Genomic DNA, 24,699 nt, shown 5'->3' with positions numbered 1-24,699 from the left:
ATCATTGTACCAGCTCAGGTTACTCATGAGGAGGTATTTATTTAATATGCAATGCCCTGTGCAAAATCAACCCAGTTACAAAGCAAAGTTAAAATAACAAGCAAATAATTAGTATAACTACATTTAAGATGAGATCATGCTGTCTTTATCTACAAAGGGCATTTTCTATAGAAGTCATACTGTTTTCTTTGATCTTGATGCTTAGCTTTGGAATGTGCAGAGAGAGAAAAAATGAGAATATACTGCAGTATGTGCAGAAGGCTTTCCCTCACAACTGACTCACCAGAACCATTTGCACACATTTGATGATACGGAGAAAGACCAGAGAAGAGCATCCGATTTTTAGCTAGGATGAAGCCCCAGCAGTTCTGACATTAGAAATCTGCTACTAAAAGTAACCATCCATTATATTCTGTAGAAATATTATACAGGACAATTCTTCTATTCTGTGGGGTTTGCTTTGTAATGGCTCTTTAAAACAAAGAACCTTCAAAATAATCCAGTGTTAAGTACAATATCTTTATTCATAATTAGATAAGGGTTCAAACGGCTCATGATGAACCCTTAGCTTAGCCAATTAGCGTGCAGGATGCACAGGGACCAAAGCCCTGTGTGTCCTGCAATCCCATTGGCCATTGCCACCTGCAGAGCAGATGCTCCATGGCCTGGCAAAGGCCCCCTCCCCCCCTTCCAAGTCATACCAGGTCCAGCAGACCTGGCAAATGCCTCCCTACCCTCTGGCCATACTTTTCAACCCTCCCCCACCCCAACCCTCACCTTGCTGCCCTCCTCTCCTCTCCTCTCCTCTCCTCTCCTCTCCCCCACCCCACCCCACCCCACTCCACCCTCCCCAATCCCAACCCTCACCTTGTTGCTCTCCCCCACCCCACCCGACCCCAATCCACTCCCCACTACCCTTACCTTCCCACCTACCCCAAACCACACCTCTCCCACTCCCAAGCTACACAACCAGACCCAGGTAAGTGGCACACTGTGAGGTAGGGTGGGGGCTGCTACAACCTCAGTAAAGCCCATTCTTGGGGGAGATGCTTCCTCTTTGACCCTTTGCTAGGGCCCATTGCATCTCCTCCACAATGGCCTCTGCTGCTAGTAGATGTTATATTCTGTCAACCAGTGAGAAAGCAGAGATTATAAATTCAAAGATTTGAATTCTCTTGTTTGCACCTCTCCTAGGGAATAGCTACATAGTCTCTTCCTTTCTCTTCTTCCCACTTCCTTAGATCCTGTCCTTTGATTTCTCAGACATTTAGGGAAGTCTAGCACTTTACAGGGCAAGACAAACACCCCTTAGTTTGCAGCTGGGATCATACCGCAGCTTAAAGTCTCATGGACTGAACTTTGCTGCTGATGAAGAAGAGTTTGTTTTTATACTCCACTTTTCTCTGCTTTGAGTAGTATCAAAGCAATTTATAATCACAATCCCAGGTAACACCAGAACCAATGGGTTGAAATTAAATCCAAATAATTGTTGGCTAAACATTAGGAAGAACTTCATGACAGTTAGAGCGGTTCCCCAATGGAATAGGCTTCTTCGGGAGGTGGTGGGCTCTCCTTCTTTGAGAAGAAGAGTTGGCTTTTATACCCCATTTTTCTCTACTGAAAGGTGACTCAAAGCAGCTTGAAATCACCTCCCCCATCTACAACAGGCACCTTGTGAGTTTCTGGGGCTGAGAGAGTTCTGAAAGTACTGGAACTAGCCTAAGGTCACCCAGCAGGCTTCATGTGGAGGCGTGGGGAATCTAATCTGGTTAGATGGCCATCTCACAGCAGTGCTACTTCCAGAAACTTAGGCAGATCATAAGAGGGAGGGCAGGAAGGGTTGTGTTATTACTTGGCTCTCATGGCCCTTTCTGACATATCCAGGGTAACACTGATCCCCATTTTGGGGTCAGGAAGCAATTTTCCTTCAGACCAGATTGACCAGGGTTGCTGAAGACAGGGTGTTTTTTTTGGGGGGGGGGGTCTCTTCTGGGCATGAAGTAGGGGTCACTGCGGGTGCGGGGGGGAGGGAGTTGTGAATTTCCTGCATTGTGCAGGGATTTGGACTGGATGATCCTGGAGTTCCCTTCCAACTCTATATTTCTTTGATTTCTATGATTCTCTTCCCTTTCTCTTCCCACAACAGATATGGTGGGGCTGAAAGTGTTCTGGGAAAACTGTGACTGGCCCAAGGTCACCAGAAGGCTCCCTGTGGAGAAGTGGGAAATTGAATCTGGTTCTCCAAATTACAGTCCACTGCTCTTAATTACTACACCTTGTTGACAGTCAAAATAAATGGTCCCTGTGCTGTCTTCTAGCCCAAGTGCTCCACTCCCGGTTCAGTCCCAACAAAGTGAATGGCAGTAACAATACTCAGGGTGACACAGGCCCACTGACAAGTCACAGACAAATAAGTTATTCAGGGTACAGTCTCAGCCTAACCATTTAGATATATCGACACCTAAAATAACCAGGAAAAGTGAACACATGAATCTGCCACTGGTCCACCGAAGTCAGTATCAGCTTATCTGGACGGAGAATGATTATTTGACAGGCGATATTTAAGGAAACTTTTGTGTTCTTACCCGTGAAGCCAAACTGTCCTTACAGTGCAGGCTGATTCCACACTCATCAGTGATTTCAGAGAGATCTTCATCCTCAAACTCTTCAAGGCTTATGTCATGGGTGAGCCTAGTCAAGGCAAAGAGTGTGTGGTTATTCATTAAAGAAGACTAACCAACAAGAAAAGGGTACATACTGTTTCTTGGGAAAAGACTGTAACCTATGGCCTGAAACTAAAAGAGAGAACAGTGGCATGTACAGCTGCCTTAGAGATTATATTTGGAGGAGGGGCCTCAAGCAAACTTGTGACAGAAAGGTTAACCAGCCAGTGCAAACATAGAATGATGAAGGCTACGATGCAATTTTTAAAAGAATGTATACTAATAAAATACTAATAAAGCAGGAAGCCTGGCTGTATATACTGAAAGTAAGCAGAGGGTTAATTTCCCTCACTGTTTCCTGCATGACCCAGAGGTAAAAGGGAGACACAAAGCCTCCCTCTCCCAATGCCACTTCCTTCAAGGTGTATGCTAGATCTCCATTTTTCCCAGATGCCCAGGGATCTGCAAAGATAAGGGGGCTTTTTATATTCCTTGTTTCCACATGCCTTACACAAAAGGACACAATTATCCTCCCACACCATTGGGAAGATTCTCAAGGAAAGCAGAACATGCATGTCAACTTCTCTAGTCCCAAAAGAAAAAAAAGGAGTAAGGGCCCAAAGAAAGGTAATAATTGGTTATTTCCATGCATCATCCACTTAGAGGCAAATTCTTCTTAAACCTCGCCAAAGGGCCTTCTTCAGCCCTTGGTAGATCAGTTAAAAGCAGAGCAGTAGATGAGCTATTGTTTTCACAGCAAATCCAAGTGAAACCTTTCCTTCATCTTCATTCAATGGGAGGGGGGAGTCTCCTCTGCTTCATTTTACTATCAACAGTACACAGGGAGGTACAGCACAGTTGCCAGGCTGACCTGTGGCTGTCTGGTACACAAAAAAAGTTAGGCAAAGGATCCACATAGCCCTCCGTGTTTTTCTCCTCTCTCCCAAAAGTTCAATTCACTGCTTTGTCATAGTAAAGTCAAGATCAGGGATTTCCAGCATGAAAGATATAATGATCTCCAAGGTAAATTTTGTGTGTGTGTGGGGGGAGGGTCTACAACTGAGCTGCAACAAAGACATCTATGGGTGATCAAAGGGGAAGAAGGGTATATAGCCAATACCTCTTGAAGGGTTTGCACACTGGGAGAAAGGAGAAGAAAGGAAGGAAGAGAGCATTAGGGAACTCAATAGTGTACTAAAATATCAATGTTTTTCTTCTCTTGTTTCAGAGAGGTCACAAGGAGTCACACAATCACTTCTCAGAAAATTCATCCTATTACATGGAAATATCTGTCTGAGTCACTGGAGTGCTAATGACCCCAACAGTCAAGCAGCAGAGTTTTACATAGCTGTAACCTCTCAATATCCAGAAGTACTGAATTTGGTCCTGCTACATACAAAATGCTTTGAGTGGCAGTGAGAGAAATGCCATTAAGATAGGCCAACGGGCATCTTCCTTTTCAGCTCTGGGACACCAAGTAGACTACCCACCAACGACAGCAAAAAGCGAAGGACATGAGATTGTTGTGATATTCAAACCATCATGATATTCACATGTTCATGAGCACAAGCAATAAGTAATTAGCATATTTTCTAATTCATATCCTACTATCTGCTTCCTAGCAAGCCAAGAGAAAACTCTTTTGACAGACAATTTTTTCCCTTGCTGATTGAGGAGTCCTGCTTTGGACTCTAAGCCAGCATAGCTAGCAGGATGCTACATGATCTAGTCTTCCTGCTCTGTCTGGCTGCGTTTTAGCCTTTGCAGTAAAGTTTGCAATCAAGTCTGCACCCTACATTTCATACTTGCTATGCAGATACCTTGCTTATACAGAGGAAAGGGATTGTACCATGTGGTACTGCACTGAACAAGCAAATAAATTGCTGAAAGGAAAGCAGATCACCTTTTAAAATGACTTCAAAAATCTGCTCAATCCCCTCTCCCCACATAACACACCCCTTCTGACATCCCATCCCTTGCATACCATTTCTCCCATTGGTCCTCAAGCCAGCTCTCCTCCTCTGTGCTCGACTGCATTTTAGATTCAAGCTTCATTTAAGAGGAACCCCGTCTTGGGGGCAAAGAGTAGGGCCCACAGTTTAAAAGAGACCTCCCCAAAGAGGGGGACCGGGTAGAGCTCTGTATGTGCCGTCTCCTCTGCCTGTCCCAGCTCAGAAGAAACTGCTGTTTGCACTGCTTCTGCTTCTGACTGCGCAGTGTAAGGGAGCTCATTAAAAATAAATGGAATCAGCTGTCTTGGGAAAAAAAATAACCCTCTGGGCTGAGATGGTGCCAAGCCCTGCACTCTGCCCGGTCCATTGCTTCCCTCAGTGAGGAAGATTTCTGATCAGTAGCGGCTCCCGCTGCCTGTCCTCCCCCCTCCCCCACCATCATCTGCAGTCAAAAGGAAAGAGGGCAATCGAGTTACCACATCAATGGCATTAAACTCTGCCAAGTCATTCTTTCCTTGACCTTGCAACACTCCTACCCAACAGAGCTTCATCTAAGCATTTCATGGAACTGCACTCCTGGGGGCCAGTGGACAACATAGCTGTCTTTACTCTCCAGCAAGTGGGATGTCTCACTACATAAGACATTTAAATAGGCAACACAAAACAAGCAGTTTGTTTATTCCCATCAAGGTGCCACAGATCATGATTTCAAAGTCATTGTCTTGAGGTTACAAGCACTCATTAACCTAACGAGGAATTCCAGGATGTTGTCAGTTACAATCCATCATGAATTATCTTGGATCACTTTTGCTCAGTGGAACAGTAAATTCTAACCAGCCGAGGGTTTTTTTTAAAAGAAAATCTTACTACTGGACACATTTCTCACTTATAATAAAATAAAGGTGCCAGAAAAACATTCAATATCTCAATATTTGGCTGTCCTCCTCATTTCACTGCTGACCTTCACAACAGGCCTGGCAGGACTGCGGTCTCTAGCCAGTAGCTTTGTCTTATTCATTCAAGAAATGTTCTTCACACAAAATGGCCACCACTGCATCTAAGTGTGGTGATCTAAGTTCATCAAAGGGAGTGGCAGCTATCTGTGGTTTTCTCTAGGCCACCACAAATGCACTCATAGGAATTCTAAACCTCCCCTCCAGTTAAGATTTGCTTCTGAGTTATTGTGTGCTGTGTGAGAACTGGATGGCCACCAGGGGCAGGTCTTTCTCAGATGTGATGCACCTCACCTGTAGGACTCCCTCTTCACAGACATTCTGAGCTTCAAGTGTAACCTCAGCTTGTGGGTTCTGTGGGGCAGTACTTGGAATGAGTTGCAACAACAATTTTTAAACAACAAAATGGTTTACTTTTCTTTACAATTTACACTTTTAAAACATCAACATTTAACGTTACAATTCAAGGTCCTGTTCAGGTTGCATTACAAGTCCTTCTATTTACAGTCTACTGATATTGCCAAGTCCAAATTCTCCTTTGCAAGTTGGCTGGCTCCTGAAGACTCCAAGGGCTTGATGAACAGGTTGCAACATGATGAAGGTCTCCAGGAGAACTCTCACCCATTACAACCACAAAAGAAAACCCTGAAACAATAAACTCCAACATTTACAACACAGCAAACAACAACTACCTTCCCAGTAGTTCCCAACAATATTGAAATTACCTTAACAAGGTGTTAAGGGCTTATAGAAATCAAGGTCCGAGTCTGGTAGCCTTGCTTCTGTAAAGAGCTCTTTCAGCCTTTCTGCTGCTCCGAGTCTCCACCCCCTTACTGGGTCAACCCATTCTGGGCCAACCCATTCTGGGCATGGGGGTTACACAAGCACTAGGTGAAAACATTCCTATCTATTACAAAATGGCTTCTCTCTCCCCTGATCCATAACTGTTCCCCAAATACCCTTTTTGGCTGCTCTGAATTATGTTGCATGTACTCTCCACTACTGGAGCATTTTTAACTGTATTGTTTTTATACTGTACACAGGTTTTTTTTTTTCATGCTACTCTTTTTGTGATCATTTTTGTGTTTTAACTGTTTTTGTAGCTGCTACAAGCCACCAGAAAGAAAGCTGAGGTTGCTGCATATAAATGTTCTAAATAAGCAAATAAATCAGAGAGATAAAGTGTGAGGCAGTTGATTCATGTGATAACCCACAATCCCTGGATGGCTTACTGTGTGGAGCAACAACCCTACGGATACAATTTAGGTCTGCCTCCATGTGACAGTCATTTTATATCAAGTAGCTTTTAGATAGCACCCTTTATCAAAGCTTTAAGCGATTCAGAGTTTTTATTATATTTATCATCATAAGTCTCCAGAGAAGTGAAGTGCTATTATCCATATTATTATGAGGGGGACCTGAAGGTAGCTTATGATATGATAGTTATGTGGCAAGTGCTTCATGGTCCCTCATACCAGCTGAAGCTAGGGGTCAGAGCCGCTTGAAGAAAAAAAATGTCCTGCCCCTAGTAGGTTTAACAGGATGTTGTTTACCTCCAAGCCATAAAAGTTTTATGTGACCATTTCTACACATTAATCCACAATTAAAGGGGTGGGATATTTTTTTTCCTCCAGTCTGTTGGAAACTCTATGTGAAACAAAAGTTTCTTGTCTCTATTACCATAAGGGTCAACAAGGTGATACCAGTTTATGGACTTAGAGACACAGAGCAGAAAGGTACCTCAAGGGTCATCTAGTCTAACCTTTGCACAACATAGGAAATTCACAACTATTCCCCCCCCCCCCTCTCTCTCAGTGACCGCTGCTTTATTCCCAGAGAAAGGCAAAAAAATTTCAGGATCCCTGGACAATCTGGCCTTGAGGAAAATTGCTTCCTGATCCCAAAGTGCCAAATAGCATTACCCTGGGCATGTAAGAATGGGCCAAACACTGACTCCTTTCTTCCTCCTCACCATCCAAAGTCTCAGAATCAGCACTGGTGTCAGATGGCCATCTATCCCCTGCTTAAAAACCTCCAAAAAAGGAGAAACCAGCACCTCACAAAGAATTCTGTTCCACTGAGAAACCACTCTATCAGGAAGTTTCTCCTAATTATTTGATATAATTTAGTTTAATTTCAACCAATTCATTGTGGTCCAACTTCTTAGGGCAACAGAAAAGAACTCTGCACCAAGACAGCCCTGCAAACACTTGAAATTGGCTCTCATATCACCTTTCAATTATCTCCTCTCCAGGCTAAAGCTCCTTCAGTCTTTACTAACAGGTTTGGGCCCTGGACACCTCATCATTTTTGTTGACCTCCCCTGGACACATTCCAACTTGTCAACAACCTCCTTAAACTATGGCACTGAACACAGTATTCTAGGTGAGGTCTAATCAGATCAGAACAAAGTGAAACCATCAGTTCATGTGATTTGGACAGTACACTTCTGTTGATGCAGCCCAAACTCATATTTGCTTTTTAGCTACTGCATCACACTGCTGACTCATATTCAATTTATAGTCTAATATGACTCCTAGGTCCTTTTTGCATGTACCATTGCCAAGACAAGTCTTCCCTCCCCTATAATTATGCATTCAATTTTGCCTACCTAAACACAAATTTTACATTTATTGCTGCTAACCAAGATCAAGTTAATTCAAGCCCTAGTAGTCCCCATTTCTATGCACGGTTGCGAAAGTTGAACAATTAAGAAAGCTGGTTGGAAGAAAGTAGATTCCTTTGAAATATGATGTCGGAGAACAGATACTGTGGACTGCCAAAAAGACAAATCAGTGTGTTCGATATCAAATCAAGCCTGAACTCTCCCTAGAAACTAGAATGACTAAACTGAGCCTATTGTACTTTGATCGCCTGAGGACAAAAGTCACTGGAAAAGGCTATAATGATAGTAAAAGTTGAAGGCATCAGGAAAAGAAAACATGACATGAAATGGATTGAATCTATAAAGGAAACCATGAGTCTCAGTCTGCAAGACCTGAGCAGGACTGCTAATGATAGCATGTTTTGTAGATCATTAATTCATAGGGTCATTATAGGTCAGTGATGGCGAACCTTTTTGAGACCGAGTGCCCAAATTGCAACCCAAACCCCACTTATTTATCGCAAAGTGCCAACCCGGCAATTTAACCTGAATGCTGAGGTTTTAGTTTAGAAAAAAACGGTTGGCTCCCTCTTCCTCTGCCCACCCACTCCAGCAAGTCCTGTGCACACCGCTCTGTGCCTCTCTAGCATCTCTGCCTCCTCTGCACCCCCCCCCCCACCTCGGGCAGCAGCCACCCGGAGCACAGGCACCAGGTCCGCCAGCCAAGTCCTCCCTGCTCACTGCGGTGCGCACACGTCGTGCTCAGTGGCCCAGGCCAGTCAAGATGTGTGTGGGGGTGTGTGATTTTCCGCCCCCACATGACGAACTCTGTATGCGCGTGCCCACAGAGAGGGCTCTGAGTGCCACCTCTGGCACCTGTGCCATAGGTTCGCCATCACTGTTATAGGTCATAAGCAACGTGATTGCATTTAACACACACATTTATCTCTGTTGAAACTCATTTTGAAGTTTTGGCCCAGTTTTCCAGCCTGTCAAGATCATCCTGGATCTTTACTCTGTCTTCTACTGCATTTACTACCTCTCCCAAGTCAGTATTCTCTGCAAGTGAAATAGAATCCCCTACTTGTACTACTTCCAAGAGTGGAGCAAGAAGAGACATAAAAGGAACAAATGCAAAAATACAGTCTGGGAACAGAGGGGTACATGGGGATGGGTACAAAAAATCTGGGGATGAAGTCTACAACAGGGCAGAGGACCAAATTTTCCTGTTCACTCAGCAATATTTCAATAACTGAAGTGGCCCTCAGGCATACCGGAACTAAGAAACTTGCCTAGTGATCTACACTTGGGATAAATCCAAAACCTAACTGGATTTTAAGCTTTTAAGAATGTCTGGGGAGAGAAGTTAGGTCAACAACAGCAACTATATGTTCATTAAGAGTTTCTGGCAAGAGCTTAATTTAAACCACAGAAGTTATCTGGAGCCATCCTATCAAATAGGTACCCTAGAAGACAAGCAGTCTGCTCGCCAAAGTGTTATGAAAAGTACATGCTTCATTCATTACAGTGGGACTTTTGACTACACAGCACTTTGAAGATAATTCACTGAAGGAACACTATGCTTTAAGACAGCATCTGAACGTAGGGAAACCCCTATGGTAGGCCTACCCTCATATAAGCAGGATATGGAAGTGTCAGGACTGCCATTAGTTGGGAGGGAGCAATAGTTGGGGAACTCTTAGCTGACTGTAGGTGCCACTTATCTGTTGCTCTGGCCTTGGAGCTCTGCGGCTGGGATGGGCTCTCAGGCTGGACTCTTTCTTTCACATGTGGGGGTGGGGATTTGCTACAACATATTATCAACAGTTTTGGCGCCCTTTTGCCAGAACTGTCTGCTCTTTCTCTCATGTCTTCTATAAAATCCTTGAACCCATCAAGTGAGTTATTGTCTGAATGGGAAAACTGACAGGAAGTTCCCAAAATCAGCCCTGATAAGGGAGTGAGAAGTGAAATTCAGTTTTACTGGGTATTGTTGATCACAATAAAATTAGTTTTAACTAGTGGGCCCCGGCCACGCGTTGCTGTGGCTTATTGTGGTGAAATGGGAAAGGAACAGTAGCAGCAAATCAATTGCAGAGGCGAGCAGTATGTGCTCATGGAAACGCGCAGACTGATACTGTGTAATGTCATTGATGTGTGTGACCGCATTCCTGGGGGGGGATGGAAAAGCACCCCTCCCCCACATCTAGGCTGGCTGGTCACTTCCATCTCCCTCTGCTAGGGTGGGTGGGTCATATCCAGATGCTGGGCCCGCTCCCTCCCCTCCCTTGCATGCCACCCCTCACTCCCTGTCCCCTCCCTCACTTCTCTTCCCTTGCATGGCTCCCCCTCCATCCCTTCCCTCTCCCTCCGCTGAATGTGTATGCGAGTAGGTGTGTTGTGTGGTAGTAGTGGGTGAGGCACAGAGAGTGAAAGGTACCTGCATGTGAGGGGGGGAACCCCACTTGACATCTCACATGGCAATGTGTGTATGTGTTGCACGTCCACTCAAGTTATTGCCTATGTACTGTTTTCACTGCTCATATCTGGCCATCTGAGCGAACATTCTAAGGGCAAGAACATTCTAAGGGTGACAGTTACACACAGGCAGATTCACGGCCTGGTGTGCCAGGAAAAAGATGTTTTACCTGGCTCAGGTGTGTTGTCTGACAGTGGAAGGTACTTAAGAACACAGTCAGGGGAATGAGTAAGTGTCTGTGAAATTTTCAGAGCATTTGGGCCAGCAAGTGTGGGGTTATTCTCAAAGCAACAAACGCATGGTTCCATTTTTATATATATAAAAGATTACTAAAGCTGCACAAACTATGAGGGATTTATTCAACATTTTATCACCTCTAGTTTTTGCCACTGTATCTTTCTCACTTCTACTATTTTCTTTTTAAATATGGCCTCATGTATGACCCTCCCCCTTTCCTTTCCCCCTGATTTCCCCCTTTTCCTTGTTTCTTCCCTTTCAAATCCCCTCCTTTCCAGTTATATTGTCCCACTAGTTAGGATGTTGATAGATTGCATCTGTAGACTGCTTGAATCTCTTAGAACTGTTGAATTAGTGGAATTTTTAATGATGAAGTTTTAATGGTTGGTTTTATGTATACAAATGGCTATTTATTATAACTGAAGCAAGTTGTAAGTCACCTCAAGCCATGGAGGGGTGACCTATTAAATCAAATAAATACTAGTAAATATGTCCTGTAATGCTTTCCTTGTCTGTTACCATTTTCCTGGGGTTTTGTTAATACCATCTTTTTTATTTCCTGCCAGTCTTGCATTTCCAGTTTTGTTTTTCCCATCAGAGCTGCCAAGCAGGATTATACCCATGAAAAACCTGGTTCAATGTCATATCTCTGACAACAACCAAACTTCAAATTTTCTCAGAGGAAGAAGCCAAATTCATGAATGAGGATGGTCCTTTCCACTGTGCTGAGTTTGTGAGCTTCCATGGGGCATTTGGCTAGTCACCATTGGAGACAGAAAGATGTACCTTTGTCATGATCCAGTAAGGTAGTTCTCATGCTCTCATGTCCATATATAACCTGCACCCTTTCCTACTGACTTTTCATTTTTGATGGCAGGTCAATCTATATATTTCTGTGCTGTAAAAAAGGCTGAACTCAAACCTTGCAAAAAACAAAACAGTGTTCCATCACAGTCCTTGGGCACTTGTTTCACATGCAAAGGATCTGAAGCACTTTGCTACCACTTCGGGGCCAAGGGGGATATTTGATTCTCCTATTTCTCCCATCACATGCAACTCGAATTTCAAAGAGCACTGGATAAAGCAATGGGATTATCTCTCCTTAGTGAAGCGCACACAAACAATCAGTTGATACAGCCACTCTACAGGAATGCAGACTAGCTCTTGGAAAACAGCTGATTTAGGGAGTCAAATGAACTTTAGCTGAAAACTTATGAAGATGTTTCATATAAGGGACTTGCATTGGCTTATGATGACAGCCAATGACTGAATGGAATAAGGTTCAAAGATAAGGCAAGAGCCACCTTGCTTGGGATATAAGCTCATTCCTTTGTTATTTACACCACTATTATGTGCATTCTCATAGAACCTCTTGGTGTTCTCGTGGGATCTCTCATCATATGCTGCTCTTCCTCCCACTATCGCTTCTGCTTTCTCAATTTAGCTCTGTGCTTATTCACAGAATTTTATTCTTGCTATTGATCGTGACAAAGCATTTGCAGAGAAGCTCAGCTGCGTCCCTCACTAAGGCCATGTTATATACAACATTGAAGAAGAGTTTTTCCTTCCTTTCTGTACCCCTCCATATGTCTGTGGGAGGTGCTTAAATTCCATTGGTTAGTTTCACTGGGACTAGCTGATATTAATTTTAGAGAAAAAGTGTTTTAAATTCAAATGTCACAAAAAGATTAGCAAGCTAATTCTCTCTCGCTTCTGCAACATCATTTTGCAACAGAAAGACCTGTCCATGGTACTTACTAGCTGAAAACGATCCCCTCATCTCCTTTACTTCCTGTGGGGATTTACATTGACTTGGAAGAAGCTATTAGAAACCTCTGGGGACACACAGACCCTTTCTGTAGCAGAAGTGTGTATGAGCAACAAGAGACAGTTAGGCCTCTTCCTGAAAATGCATGGGCTCCCAGGGGTTGAAGAAATCATCTCATTACTCTGCAGTTGTTACCAGTGAATCTGCATTTAGCAACAGCTCCCAGACTCAAGTGACTTATTGGAGACAGAGCCAATCTCTGTACTATGGCAATTGATTTATCCAGCTGCTCAAATATCCAGCTCCCAAACTGACAAAACTAATGGTTGATAAGCTACATTTCCCCCAAAATGTCTGTCATGGACAGGCGCATTTGACAGCATAGGTATCTGAATTTTACATCATGGGAGTTCAAATTCAGAGCACAGAATAAGTTATTCAAGTTTTTCTAATTTATTCAGGTTGCAGAATGCAGTCACATTGCAGTCCTTAGTTTTCATAAAGTTTGTGACATTTAATCAGGGGTCAGGCTTGTATATGGCTTGGAAGGGAAAGAAAGCAAGGTGCATTAAGCTGAAGATGTTGGTGGAATAAAGAAATACAATAAGCAGTGCTATCCTATGCAGAGCTACAGACGAATGGTGTTAGTTTGCTTAGGTTGCATCTTGGACATCTTAGACAAATGAGCCAACCTTCCTGATGCAGGAGAAAAAGCAAAATCCATCTAAGTTGCTTCCTTGCTGATCTCAAGTATGGCAATCAGACCTTACAAATGCAAACATGAGTTATGCACTGAACTACTGCCACCTTAGAACAAAATATTTCTTAGCACTTTAGGAGCAATTCATCCAATCCAATATGACATCTTCAGCTATTGTCATTGCTCTAGAAGAGTGGAGCAGACAGGTTCCAATCCAAACAACCCTTGAATCAGAGATTGTTTCTGAAGCTCCCTTGAGTTATGGGAGCAGCATACACACCATATACCATACCAGCAGGAAAGTTGCATTAAGAAAGAAAAATTCCAAAAGCCATGCTGAGTGTCTAAACTTGATCACAGTGCTTGTCTATAGCTATGGGGTGAAAAAGACAAAGAATGTGTCCTTCTGATTCTCAAAGCGAAAGGCTTGATTGACCCCCACAAATCTGCAAGTATCAACAAGACAAATTCTTTCTATCATAATTTTTCCTGCTGTGCTTTAAATATATCAACTCCTTCACAACAAGATACTCAAAGATGCTATTTTTAATTGTTTGTAGCCTCCTGATTGCCAGACTAAACTTTCTGATGAGCAGCGTATGGCCATTCACTGTTATATTATACTTTCCTTGAATTCTTCTTCCTTCCTATTGTATTAATCTATTTGAAGAACTTAAAGCAGTTCACACATCTCCCAGAAAATTAAGAATATGCTGGTTCATCTTATCTTTCTCAGTTAATAGGAAGAAAGAATAGAAGCTGTGCAAGTATGATCATTGCTCAGGATCTCATCAATGAATGGCTTATCACTTGGTGACTTATAGGTGACCTGCCTCTGCCAGGAAAGAAATGGCTGAGATTAAGGTAAAGCCAATGAATACAAAAGCTCTGCTTGCAGCCATTAAGTGATATGAATGTGTGAACTCCAATTCTTGAGTTGTTTTGGATATTCAGTTTGGTTCTTCTGTGATGTTATAAAATGCCTCCTCTTGCAAGTCAGTCACGGGAGCTGCAGAGCAAGCAAACCCATTGCATCTCTTATGAACAGACATTTGCAGCATCCCACAAAAATGTTGTATGGCACTGACGATAAAATGAAAGCAATCCAAGTGGTAATGCTGATCACCTTTTAATTTTTGCACACAGAGAAATCTGATGGTATCTACTACATAGTTCCCAAGATCCTAGCCCTTAGAAGAACAACAGTGCTTATATCCAGTATTATCACTCTACATATCACGTTTATACCCAGTATTATCACTCTAGTTGACTGGCATTGAATTCTATTATCCTACTTGAATTTTGGGAACAACAAAAATTGCTTTCATGACAACTAATAGAAGGACCAGGTAAATGATAAGTATGCCATGAGGACCTGCCATTCAATCCTCTTCTGCACTTACTCTCTTCTATGCAGCTGTCACCTTGATTCAAAAGGAAAACAGACAAATTCCAATGCTTAGCAACAATAGTTGCTCCTTGACCTCAATATGCCATAACCATTATACTGTATTAAAAAGCTTCCACACTTATGGGCTTTTGACCACTTGTTTTAAATTTGCCTATATGTGTGTTTTATTGCACCTCACTTAAAATGCATTGAGTAGAACTTCAGTCCCCTCACATAAGCAGTGTTTCTGCTGTGCAATATCTGCCAATTCTCCATTCCTCTGCAGACCCCTCTTTCTGTCCCCAAAGGTCCATACATCCCAGGATCAGGATTCCAAGAAACACAGAAAACACAGAAACACAGAAAACGCAGTGAAAATAGGAAGGCATGGAAGTTAATTTCTGTCAGTGCAATTGTGCTTGCAATGTATGGGATCCAACCCTTGCCCATGGCTCAGTGGAAGATCATCTGCTTGGAATGCAAAAGATCTACAACATCTCCAGTTAAAAGAATCAGATAGCAGGTGACGTGAAAGACTTCTACTTCAGACTGTTGCCAGCCAGTGCAGAGATTACAGACCTTGATGGAATGATAGTGTGGCGTAAGGCAGCTTCATGTATTGAGACAAATTTCTTATTTACTTCCATATTTTGGTGCCAGACAAGTTTAATAGGACATATTGAAGAAAGAAGGCAACTCCTATTGGCCTCCTCCCAGAAATATTCTTCAATAGGACTTTCTACAGTGATGTCTCAGATCTACAGAGATTATAAGATTTAATGATTATGAGAACTACACTAATTAAGAGATGGTCACATACTAATGTTGTTGTAATGTCAGGGAAGATGAATCCTTTGAGAAGGCATGGATTCTTCCACACAAAGGAAAAAGTTAGGCCAGAGCCTTTGTTCAGAATTCCATATAGTGAAAAGATGACTGAATTGATGAATGCACTATCAGCCACGTTAATTAAGAATGAGGTAAAGGGAACTATAGATGTGAACACTTCATACACACACATAATACTCTTATCCTACATAAACCCATGCCAACGCATTAACTTACAACAGTTCTTATAAGCTGTCTTGAACTACAAGGAAAGACGGGATAAAATGTTTTAATAAATACACAAATAAAATTATGTTGACTAGAAGGGAGATAATTTTTACCTAGGGTCTCTGGCCTTCATAGAAGACATAGTAGTATATCTTCAGAGGAAATGAAATACACAAATTTTATTTTTTAATCAAACTGTTATGTATCATGATGGTTTCTAGAGTCTGTAGAACAGTTCAGTATCCCACTTATGGTCATGAACCAACTGGCAATCAAGGAAATTCCACCCGCAAGAAAAGAAGAACATTCAGTATTTTGTAGTTGAATTTCTAGTTAGAGGGGACATGCAACATTACACACTGTCACCTCCACTTAGTTGACAGTTAATGCCAAAACATAATTGTTTGGGATTCCCCTTGTAATGAGAGCACAGAAAAAGTCATGTACATAGTGCTAACTGGAATTTCTACCTGTCTTCATCCCAGGAAATGTGGAAGCTTCAGAGGAAGAACGTACTGAAACTAAAATAGTTACAGGGGAAAAAAACGCCAGCCAGTGGTCATAAGGCTTTGGTAATATCCTTCCTACAATATCTGAAAACATACATATTTCAGGGACACAAGACCTGAAAATCTGAAATAAGTAGCTGTGTAATATTCTTATGGCACTTAAAGACTAACAAATGAACTATGGAAAATGCTTTTGCATTCGACAGCCTCCTTCATCAGATGTCTTCCCTTGCCTACAAATAACTGTGGCACAATAAACATGTGACTTCCTGAAGAAAAACAAGACATACATTCAGGCATTGGCTTCTTCAAACAAGTATATCCAATTATTAAAACAGTTTGATATTTCTGTTTATATGTGACCTATTTGTTTATTTATAAGAGTTATCATACATATTTGGCATGCTGGGTTGGTAGCTTGCCACCTCAGGAATTCATTTCAGCAATCCCAAGTTGATTTTACAATTAGAGCATTTACATTACTCCTGAGGAAATAGACTTTCAGTAAGGGGGAGGCCATACAGTTCTAATTCCATACCATCCGAAAAAACTGAGGCTAACTGTATTCCTTCCTTCAAAGTAATGGCTTCTTTTAGGAAGCTCATGATAACTTTAGGGATATCGAAACTCTGGAGTTTCAGGGAAGGAGAGGAGGGCAATACATTACAATGGAAAAGTTTTTTATACCATGCAAAGCAAATTAATGTTTGCAATTATTAACACTTGGGGCAAACACTCTTGACATAGATATTTTACAACAGGGAACATGGCAAGTTGCATTATGCAGACTGGGCTCTAGTGCTGAGAGTCCATAATTCTTTCCGGTGAGTGTGGGTTCCTAATCCTATGGAATCCTATGGAATCAAATCCTATGGAATGGTCCTGGGCGAATAGGCAAGAACTGAGTCCCATTCTTCCATTCTTACTGTTTACTTTTTGGATCTATGTTCTATGTCTTGGGCTATAGTCCAGAGTCAGTACAAGAGGACTACATGAACAAGCCAAACTCTGCTTCTAGCCTTACATTAGCCAGTCCTGTGACACAGATGCCTCTTCTCCACTTGGTATTTTCAGAGGCAGTTTTAATTGCTTAAGAGGCAGGATTTTTTTTAAGTTTGGCCATGAAGCAATCAATTTCAACAAATCCAGCATACAGCTTCAGAGTTAGAGAAGTGATGCACTTCACAAGACAGCCACCCACACCTGATCAATTCTTTGCAGTTAATAAATCTGAAAAGCTCAAAATAGAAGCAGAAAACCTTGGAAAAGTTTTCAAACAAATTGATATATTAGAACAGTGATAAATCATGTAATATTCCTTCTAAACAGAAATGAACTAACAGAGAATTGTCAAACTACAACCTCCAATTTAAAGGTTACCTCTGGAAGATGACCAGTATCAGTATTTTCAAAAGTCAGCAACTGTGTTTGTGGTAGCAAGCAAAATTCAAATTCAGTAAAAGAAAGAAGAGTTTGGATTTATACCCAACTTTCTGAAAGGGGTTTAAACACTCTTCTCTTCCTACAACAGACATCTCGTGAGGTAGGAAAGCTGAGAGAGTTCTGAAGAACTATGACTAGCCCCAGGTCACCCAGCAGACTTTGTGGGTAGCAATGGGGCATCAAACCCATTTCTTCAGATTAAAGTCCACCTGCCCTTAACTACTACACTATGCTGGCACCTTAAAGACCAACAAAATATTCCAGGGTGTAAGCTTCTGTGTCAGTGACAAAGTGAGCTTATACTCTCAGAAGCATATATCCTGGGATAGTGTTGGTCTTCAAGGTACTTACTACGCTTGAATTTTAGTCTCTTCAGAAGGCACTAGTCCAATCAGAATTAAGGATCTTAAAATTCTATTGATTTCAATGGGGAGATTTAAACTTGTGTTAGACTGACCCCAGAAGAACAATAGAACATCAAAATACTTAATTTTTGTTGGATCACTCGATTAAAACAATGGCTTTGCACAGTGCTAGCTGCTGTATCACAACATATGGTCACTCATGTAGTCTTCAATGAAGAGAAACAACCAGTGGGGTCCCATTCAGGAAACCGTATGAGGGCTAGTGCCATTTAACTTATTCGCTAGTGACCTCAAATCAGGGAAGAGCAGAGAAGCAATCAGATTTGCAAACCAAGTGATTCAGAATGATGAACAACAAACAGGTTATGAAGAACTCAGAAAGTATTTTCCAAACTTGGCTTAAGGGACAACAAAATGGCAAGGAAGGTTCAGTGGAAGTAAACATACAGTGATACATATGGAGGCAAAAAATCTCACTGTTAACTAACCAAGAGGGAGCTCTGAGGTGAAGGGTAAATAACTCCATGAAATTCCAATTATCAGTATGCAGCAGTGACAAAAAATTAAATTCCTCATTAGAGATTACTTTAGAGAGAGAAGATGGGCTGCAAATGGGTCAGTATCATACCATAAACATAAATGTTACAGCCACATTTGGAATATTGTGCATAGTTTTAATCCTTTTATTTTTTTAAAAAAAGATCCTGAAATAAAATCAAATATTTGAAACACTATCACGATGGGGAAAAGCTAATGTATTTTGGGGCTTTTTATATCAAGTAAGGAACCAAAAGGCATTCTTTAAATATACAAAATCAAGAATGATGGGAAGTCCTACTCACACAAACCAATTGACTAGCTATGAATTCCGGAAAAACAAAGCATTTATTCTCTTGACATGTATTTAACTTATAGCATTTGCTGTCACAGACTATGGTGACAGTCCCAGTCTAGATGGCTTTCAAAGAAGATCAGTGGCTACTGGCCAACTAATAGAACCTCCATGGTCAGATGAAGAATGAAATAATGGGGAGGCTGGTATATTAATGCCTTGCTTGAAGGCTTTCTGAAAGTCTCCTACTGGCCACTTTTGAAATTATGATGTTAGACTGTGTGACTACTCTAGCCAAGCTCTTTTTAGGCACTTAGTAGGGATAGTAGGGGGGGCTCTTGGTGAAGGCTGCCTTTGATACTAAAGCAGTACCTGGCTGTTTTGTTCTGTTGGTTGGCTCCTGTTCTGGATATCTGTCCCCTTTTTGAAAAAAAAAAAGCTAAACTAATATTCTCTAACATCACAGCATGTTGCACTTCTGATACTGGATCTGGACTAGGCTAGCATAAAAACATTTTCTTTTTGTCACCTATAGAAGTCATACAGCAAAACTAACAAAGGGGTTCATGAAAAGCTCAAAACGAATAGCAGCTAGCTGTTATACCCAGAAGCATCAACAGTCCTAACTGAGTGAGACGTGGTTCTCTTTTTGTTGGAACATGGAAGGGATTCTGTTCTTTTAATGCTTGTTCTCACAACTTCAGCCTTCTCTTTTGTGTTTGTCACTAGAAACTTGTGACTTTTGGAGTTTACTACCACAAATTATTGTGATGGCCCTGGTCTAGATGGTTTTAAAAGGAGTTAATTGGCTATTGGCCATAATGGCTAAACAGAACCTCCATGTTCAGCTAAAGTATGCTTCTGAATAGCAGCTGCTATAAGTACCTTCATCATCCCTCTTTGCATGTGATAAACTGTAGCCTGAATTAGATAGCACTGGGGCTGGATCTTGGCTTGGGAAGGATTTGATCATTACCTGACCTCTTTGAACACTAACAATCAAATTAAATGGAACACAAAACCAGCAGATTATATGATGCAAGACAGAATCATTTATACACAGAAGTCCATGTTTTCCATTTCAAAGGTGATCTACCAAAACAATTTATGTCAAAGTCCCTATTTCCCAGCAGCCAGAGCATTCTGGAAAGCCAGCTTCAGTTAAACCTTGTAATAGTAAGACTGTCACAGATCTTGGCTTCTCTTCCAGATCAGAAAAGATTCCAAGGTTTCACACTCCAACCAAAAAAATATATCAAATAATTAGAAGCCAGCAGGTGAGACATCCAGAAAAACAAGCACCGTCAAGCCCTTCATATTCTTAAAACAAAAATAAGTCCGGCACAGACAACTGCATACTGACCTACTGTTCAGATTCAATGTATACCTTCAGGAGTAGAATAACAGATCTCTTGGGCATCATAAGCATCCATATAACCTTAGATAAACGATTTAAGTCCCTTTTGACAGCCCCTGGTCCTGATCATTTTGCAATTTGAACCTCAAAAGCATTATGTTTTCTTCACAATTATGAATCTTTGATTTTTAAAAAACTATTTAAGCCTCTTATCAAACAGTATAAATCTGTCATTAACCTTCTGGCTTGGGTTTCAATTACAGCATGAAGGGTACATACTGAGGAGGACATTTTCAGCGGCACTCCTATTTTACAGAGGATTTTTCTGATGAAAAAATTTAAGATGTTTTCATGGGAAGGGCTGAGGGAAACCTCCACAGAATAGCGTGAGGGAAATTTTTGCAGAGACAAGATAGCAAGTGTAAGGAAAATGAGACCTCAGTGGGGTTTGTGTATGAGGTGGAGATTTTGACAGAAAGATATGGTGTAGGAGGATTACTGAGGTAGGAATGTGTGCCAAGGAGGGAGCAGTCTTAATAGCTGCATTCAGGAAATATGAAGAACCTTTCCTATTTCCTTTTCTCAAAACAGCAGCAGGAAAAAAATAACTTCCTCCCTTCTGTATGAATAGCTGCTGTCCAGGGGCACCTCAAAGAGTCATTCATGCATTAGCCAGGGCCAGGTACCCCACCTGTTTACAAGAAAAGGAGATATATGCTATGAACACCCACCTGGTGGATGATGGTTTGTGATGCCAGAATCTCATGGGGCAAGAAATAAGGGGGATAATCTAGCAGGGTGGGTTGCAGCATCCTCCCATCTATTCTTAGTAGCCCCACTATTCTTAGTACCCCCATTATTCTTAGTACCCCCACCCCCAGCCTCCTGACTCCCAAGGCCTGGGCATATGTAGGGGAGAAGTCAGGAATCTTTTCCCTCATCCATAAGCTCTTCTTCCCTCTTCCAACGCACAGTTTAGACCAGGCATCATTTGCCAGATCCTGATGATAAACAGCAGGCGGATGTGATGATTTGTAAGAGGGGTGGGGAGAGACGACAAGAACCCTCGTTGTCTGGACATCCACCCCACACAGAATGAAAGGGAAAGGTATATTTGTGTGTGTGTGTGGGGGGGGGGAGGATGAGAAGCCCTGAGCTCGGGGAGGGTTCGAAAAGTGGGGGGTGAACGGACAAGAGGCTGTTGCTCCCCACCTGCGGCTAAAGCATATCCTTTCAGAAAGGGCTCTAGTAGCTGAGACAGGGGAAGCTCCGGTACCTGAAATTGGGGGGCGAGGCGAGATGCAACCCCAAGAACGGGGAGGATCCAGCTGGGGACGTGGCTCCTTTCTCTCTCTCCGCCATTCTCCCTCTCCATGCAGGCGGCAGGGAGGGGGAGAGGGATGCTGCTGAAGCTGGCAGGCAGGCAGGCAGGCAGGCAGGCAAGGCGTAGGGAGGCTTCAGCAGGACAAGCAGGCTACCGGGGCGAGGGGGGGGGTATCGGGGAGGGGAGGGGAGGGGAGAGGGAGGCTGGAGGTCAGCGAGAAGGGGTGCCGCTGCCAGTCAAAGCAGGTCCCACCTCGGCGGCGGCGGCAGCGGCAAGACAGATGTCGCCTGGCTACAGCAACACAGCCACCCCCTGGCTGGCTGCAGCCGCCCAGCCGCCGCCACCAGCCCCCTTTCCCCGGGAAGCCAAAACGGCCCCCCGGCAACAGGCAGGTGGCCTCCGCGGGGCCGAAGCAGATGCGAGCAGGGAAACCGGCGCAAAGGCGGGCAGAAGCCCCCCCGGGGTGGGGTTGACGTGGAAAAGAGGAGGAGGAGGAGGAGCCCCGCCAGGAATGGCAGGCAGAGCAGGTGGAAGCAGGAGCTGGGCGAGGCAGAAGAGGAGGGACTCTCCTGACGGCCTCCTGTCTCTTTATTATTGTCCTGCTTATGGAGCCCCTTGGCTGAATATAGCCCTTTGCAGAATGCCAGAAGCAAAGGGGCGGTTCAGGTCTCTGCTTTCAAGGCACCTACAGTAAAGTCTAACAATGCAGGAAGAAATCAGAAAGGGAAGAGCCAAGGGTGTAATAAAGAGGAATGCAAGCAAATGTACAAGTATTTGGGCCTCTGTGGGGTGACTACACCCTGGACCTGTGGTAGGAGGTGGGAATTTGAGCCTTCAGAGTCAGGTCTCTTAGGGTCATTTTAATTATCTTCTTCTTCAAAGGTGCTCAGCGACCTGCACTTATTTTAAGCAGAGTGTAGATCTTAAATATTCCATAGATTTACTGCAGAATCGGTTGAATGAAATTAGATAGGACACCCACTTTTTAAACTTGCTGTCTTTAGTTGAACTTCATGTACAGTTGAGGTTCATGATCAGTCTCTTTAAGAACTCAGTATAGGCTCATGCTCACTTAATGTAGATTAGTTAATCCTAAACATCATTGAACCATTGTCATAAATCATTAAAGGGCAATCTCCTACCTGTTCAAATAACTGTTATGGGTGGTGATGCTACATTAATAAGTGTTCATGCAGGTTGAGGCTATGTTGCTCTTTCAAGGTGGCTCACAAAGCAAACCATAATATCAGAAAGCAAAATGAATATTATTGACTGATTACTATAAATGCAACCATTAAAATATCCAAACAGAGCAAACACATTTAGCTGCAAAAAATGATGCCCATCAAAAAGTCCTCAGGCTACCAGTAGATTGCTTAGTTAAAAGACCTGGGTCAAAATAAATAAATGCCTGCTACCTGGAAGAGAATAGGATGGTACCAGTCAGGGATTGAGTGATGAAATGTCACCACTGAAAAGCCATCCCTAGTCACTATGTGTCTAAGGGACCGTCTCTCCCTATATCGCCCTTCTAGGCCCCTCCGTTCATCAGAGGCGGACCTACTGGTAATCCCTGGCCCCAAGGCGATCCGGCTGGCCTCTACAAGGGCCGGGGCTTTTACGGCTCTGGCCCCTACCTGGTGGAACAGGCTTCCAGGTGAGATCAGGGCCCTGCGGGATTTACAAAGTTTCCGTGAGGGCCTGCTAAAAGCATGAGACCCTGTTCCGCCAGGCATTTGGCCGAAGCCGGGATGATATCCGAACCGCATAAAAAAGCAAACATCTGGCCTCCCCGTTGGGTTCATAAAAGGGGGAATAGAATAGCTGGAAGCCATCTCTAGTTTAATATTTTATGTATTTTGCCCCAATGTATTTCTAATTAACTTATATATGATAGATGTTTTTTAAGATTTTTATTTTGTTGGAAACCGCCTAATGAGCCTTCGGGGAGGGCGGTATACAAATACAATAAATAAATAAATATGTAACCCCCATGCCCAGAATGGGTTGGCCCAGTAAGGGGGTGGAGACTCAGAGCAGCAGAAAGGCTGCAAGAGCTCTTTGCAGAAGACAAGGCTACCAGACTCGGACCTTGATTTCTATAAGCCCTTAACACCTTGTTAAGGTAATTGCAATATTGTTGGGAACTACTGGGAAGGTAGTTGTTGTTTTTGCTATGTCGCCAAATGTTGGAGTTTATTGTTTCAGGGTTTTCTTTTGCGTGGGTTGTAATGGGTGAGAGTTCTTCTTGAGGGACCTTCATCAATGTTCCGGGTGTAAACCATTTCATCAGAAGCCACGCCAGGTCTTCAGGAGCCAACTAGCCAACTGGAGAAAGAAGAATTTGGACTCATGACGTATTAGTAGGACTGTAAATGAGAAGGACTTGAAAATGCAACCCTGAAACAGGACCTTGCAATTGTAACGATTAAATGTTGATGTTTTAAAAGTGTTAATTGTAAATGAAAAAGTAAAAGCATTAATTTGTTGTTTAAAAATTGTTGTTTGCAAGCTCAAGATTATCCCAAGTACTGCCCACCAGGGCCCAAGTTTAGCAGAGGTTACAAATGGCCTTTTTTCCAACCAGTGGGGCTTGGAAGTGAGATTGCAAATATCAAGTAAAATTCGCCTGCAATGGAAATTGTGCAGCAAGTTAGGGTTTGATCCCCATAAAACTGTTTCTTTTGTTATGTAAGTTCTTTCAAGAGATGTTGCTGTGTTAATTTGGAAACTTACTGTTTTGGCAGTTATATGAAGGAAGGGATTCCAGCTTGCAACCCCAAGCATCCTCTTCTGCAAACTGTCATTGGCTGAATTGGCAACATTTACCAAGCTGCCAGTGCAGCTGGCTTAAAAGGGAAAGATTACACTGTTGGTAGCTTTCCAGATTCACCAAATGTGGTTCCTTCGCAGAATTACCGAGTCTACTAGGGAAATGGTACATTGTGCAATGATTTCAAGAGTTGCATTACATGATTACTGGTCGAGGCGATCAGAATTTTTTTTTTGGTGGGGAGAATGCTGTAACCCTCCCCATGCCCAGAATGGGTTGGCCCAGAAATGGAG

General features: G+C 42.7%; 1 protein-coding gene across 2 annotated transcripts in view; it reads right to left on the bottom strand.

The window, feature by feature from the left end:
* MAPK8IP1 (mitogen-activated protein kinase 8 interacting protein 1) overlaps window positions 1-22,067 on the bottom strand; it is a 64,414-nt gene extending 42,347 nt beyond the window's left edge. Inside the window, exons 1-2 of one of the 2 annotated variants that reach the window (XM_048483766.1) lie at window positions 21,586-22,067; window positions 2,586-2,691 (exon numbers count right to left, since the gene is read on the bottom strand). In XM_048483766.1, the coding sequence (XP_048339723.1) occupies window positions 2,586-2,691; window positions 21,586-21,671 (192 nt within the window). In that variant the 5' untranslated portion in view covers window positions 21,672-22,067. Of the gene's footprint in view, window positions 1-2,585; window positions 2,692-4,647; window positions 4,756-21,585 lie in introns of those variants that run through there. The other variant, XM_048483767.1, reaches the window with a different exon arrangement.
* Between the last annotated feature and the right edge of the window lie 2,632 nt (window positions 22,068-24,699).

This window comes from Sphaerodactylus townsendi, linkage group LG02 (assembly GCF_021028975.2).
Source record: "Sphaerodactylus townsendi isolate TG3544 linkage group LG02, MPM_Stown_v2.3, whole genome shotgun sequence".
In the NCBI taxonomy this organism is placed as follows: Eukaryota; Metazoa; Chordata; class Lepidosauria; order Squamata; family Sphaerodactylidae; genus Sphaerodactylus; species Sphaerodactylus townsendi.
The sequence above is the reverse complement of the archived record's forward strand: the minus strand, read 5'-3'. Positions and strand labels throughout refer to the sequence as shown.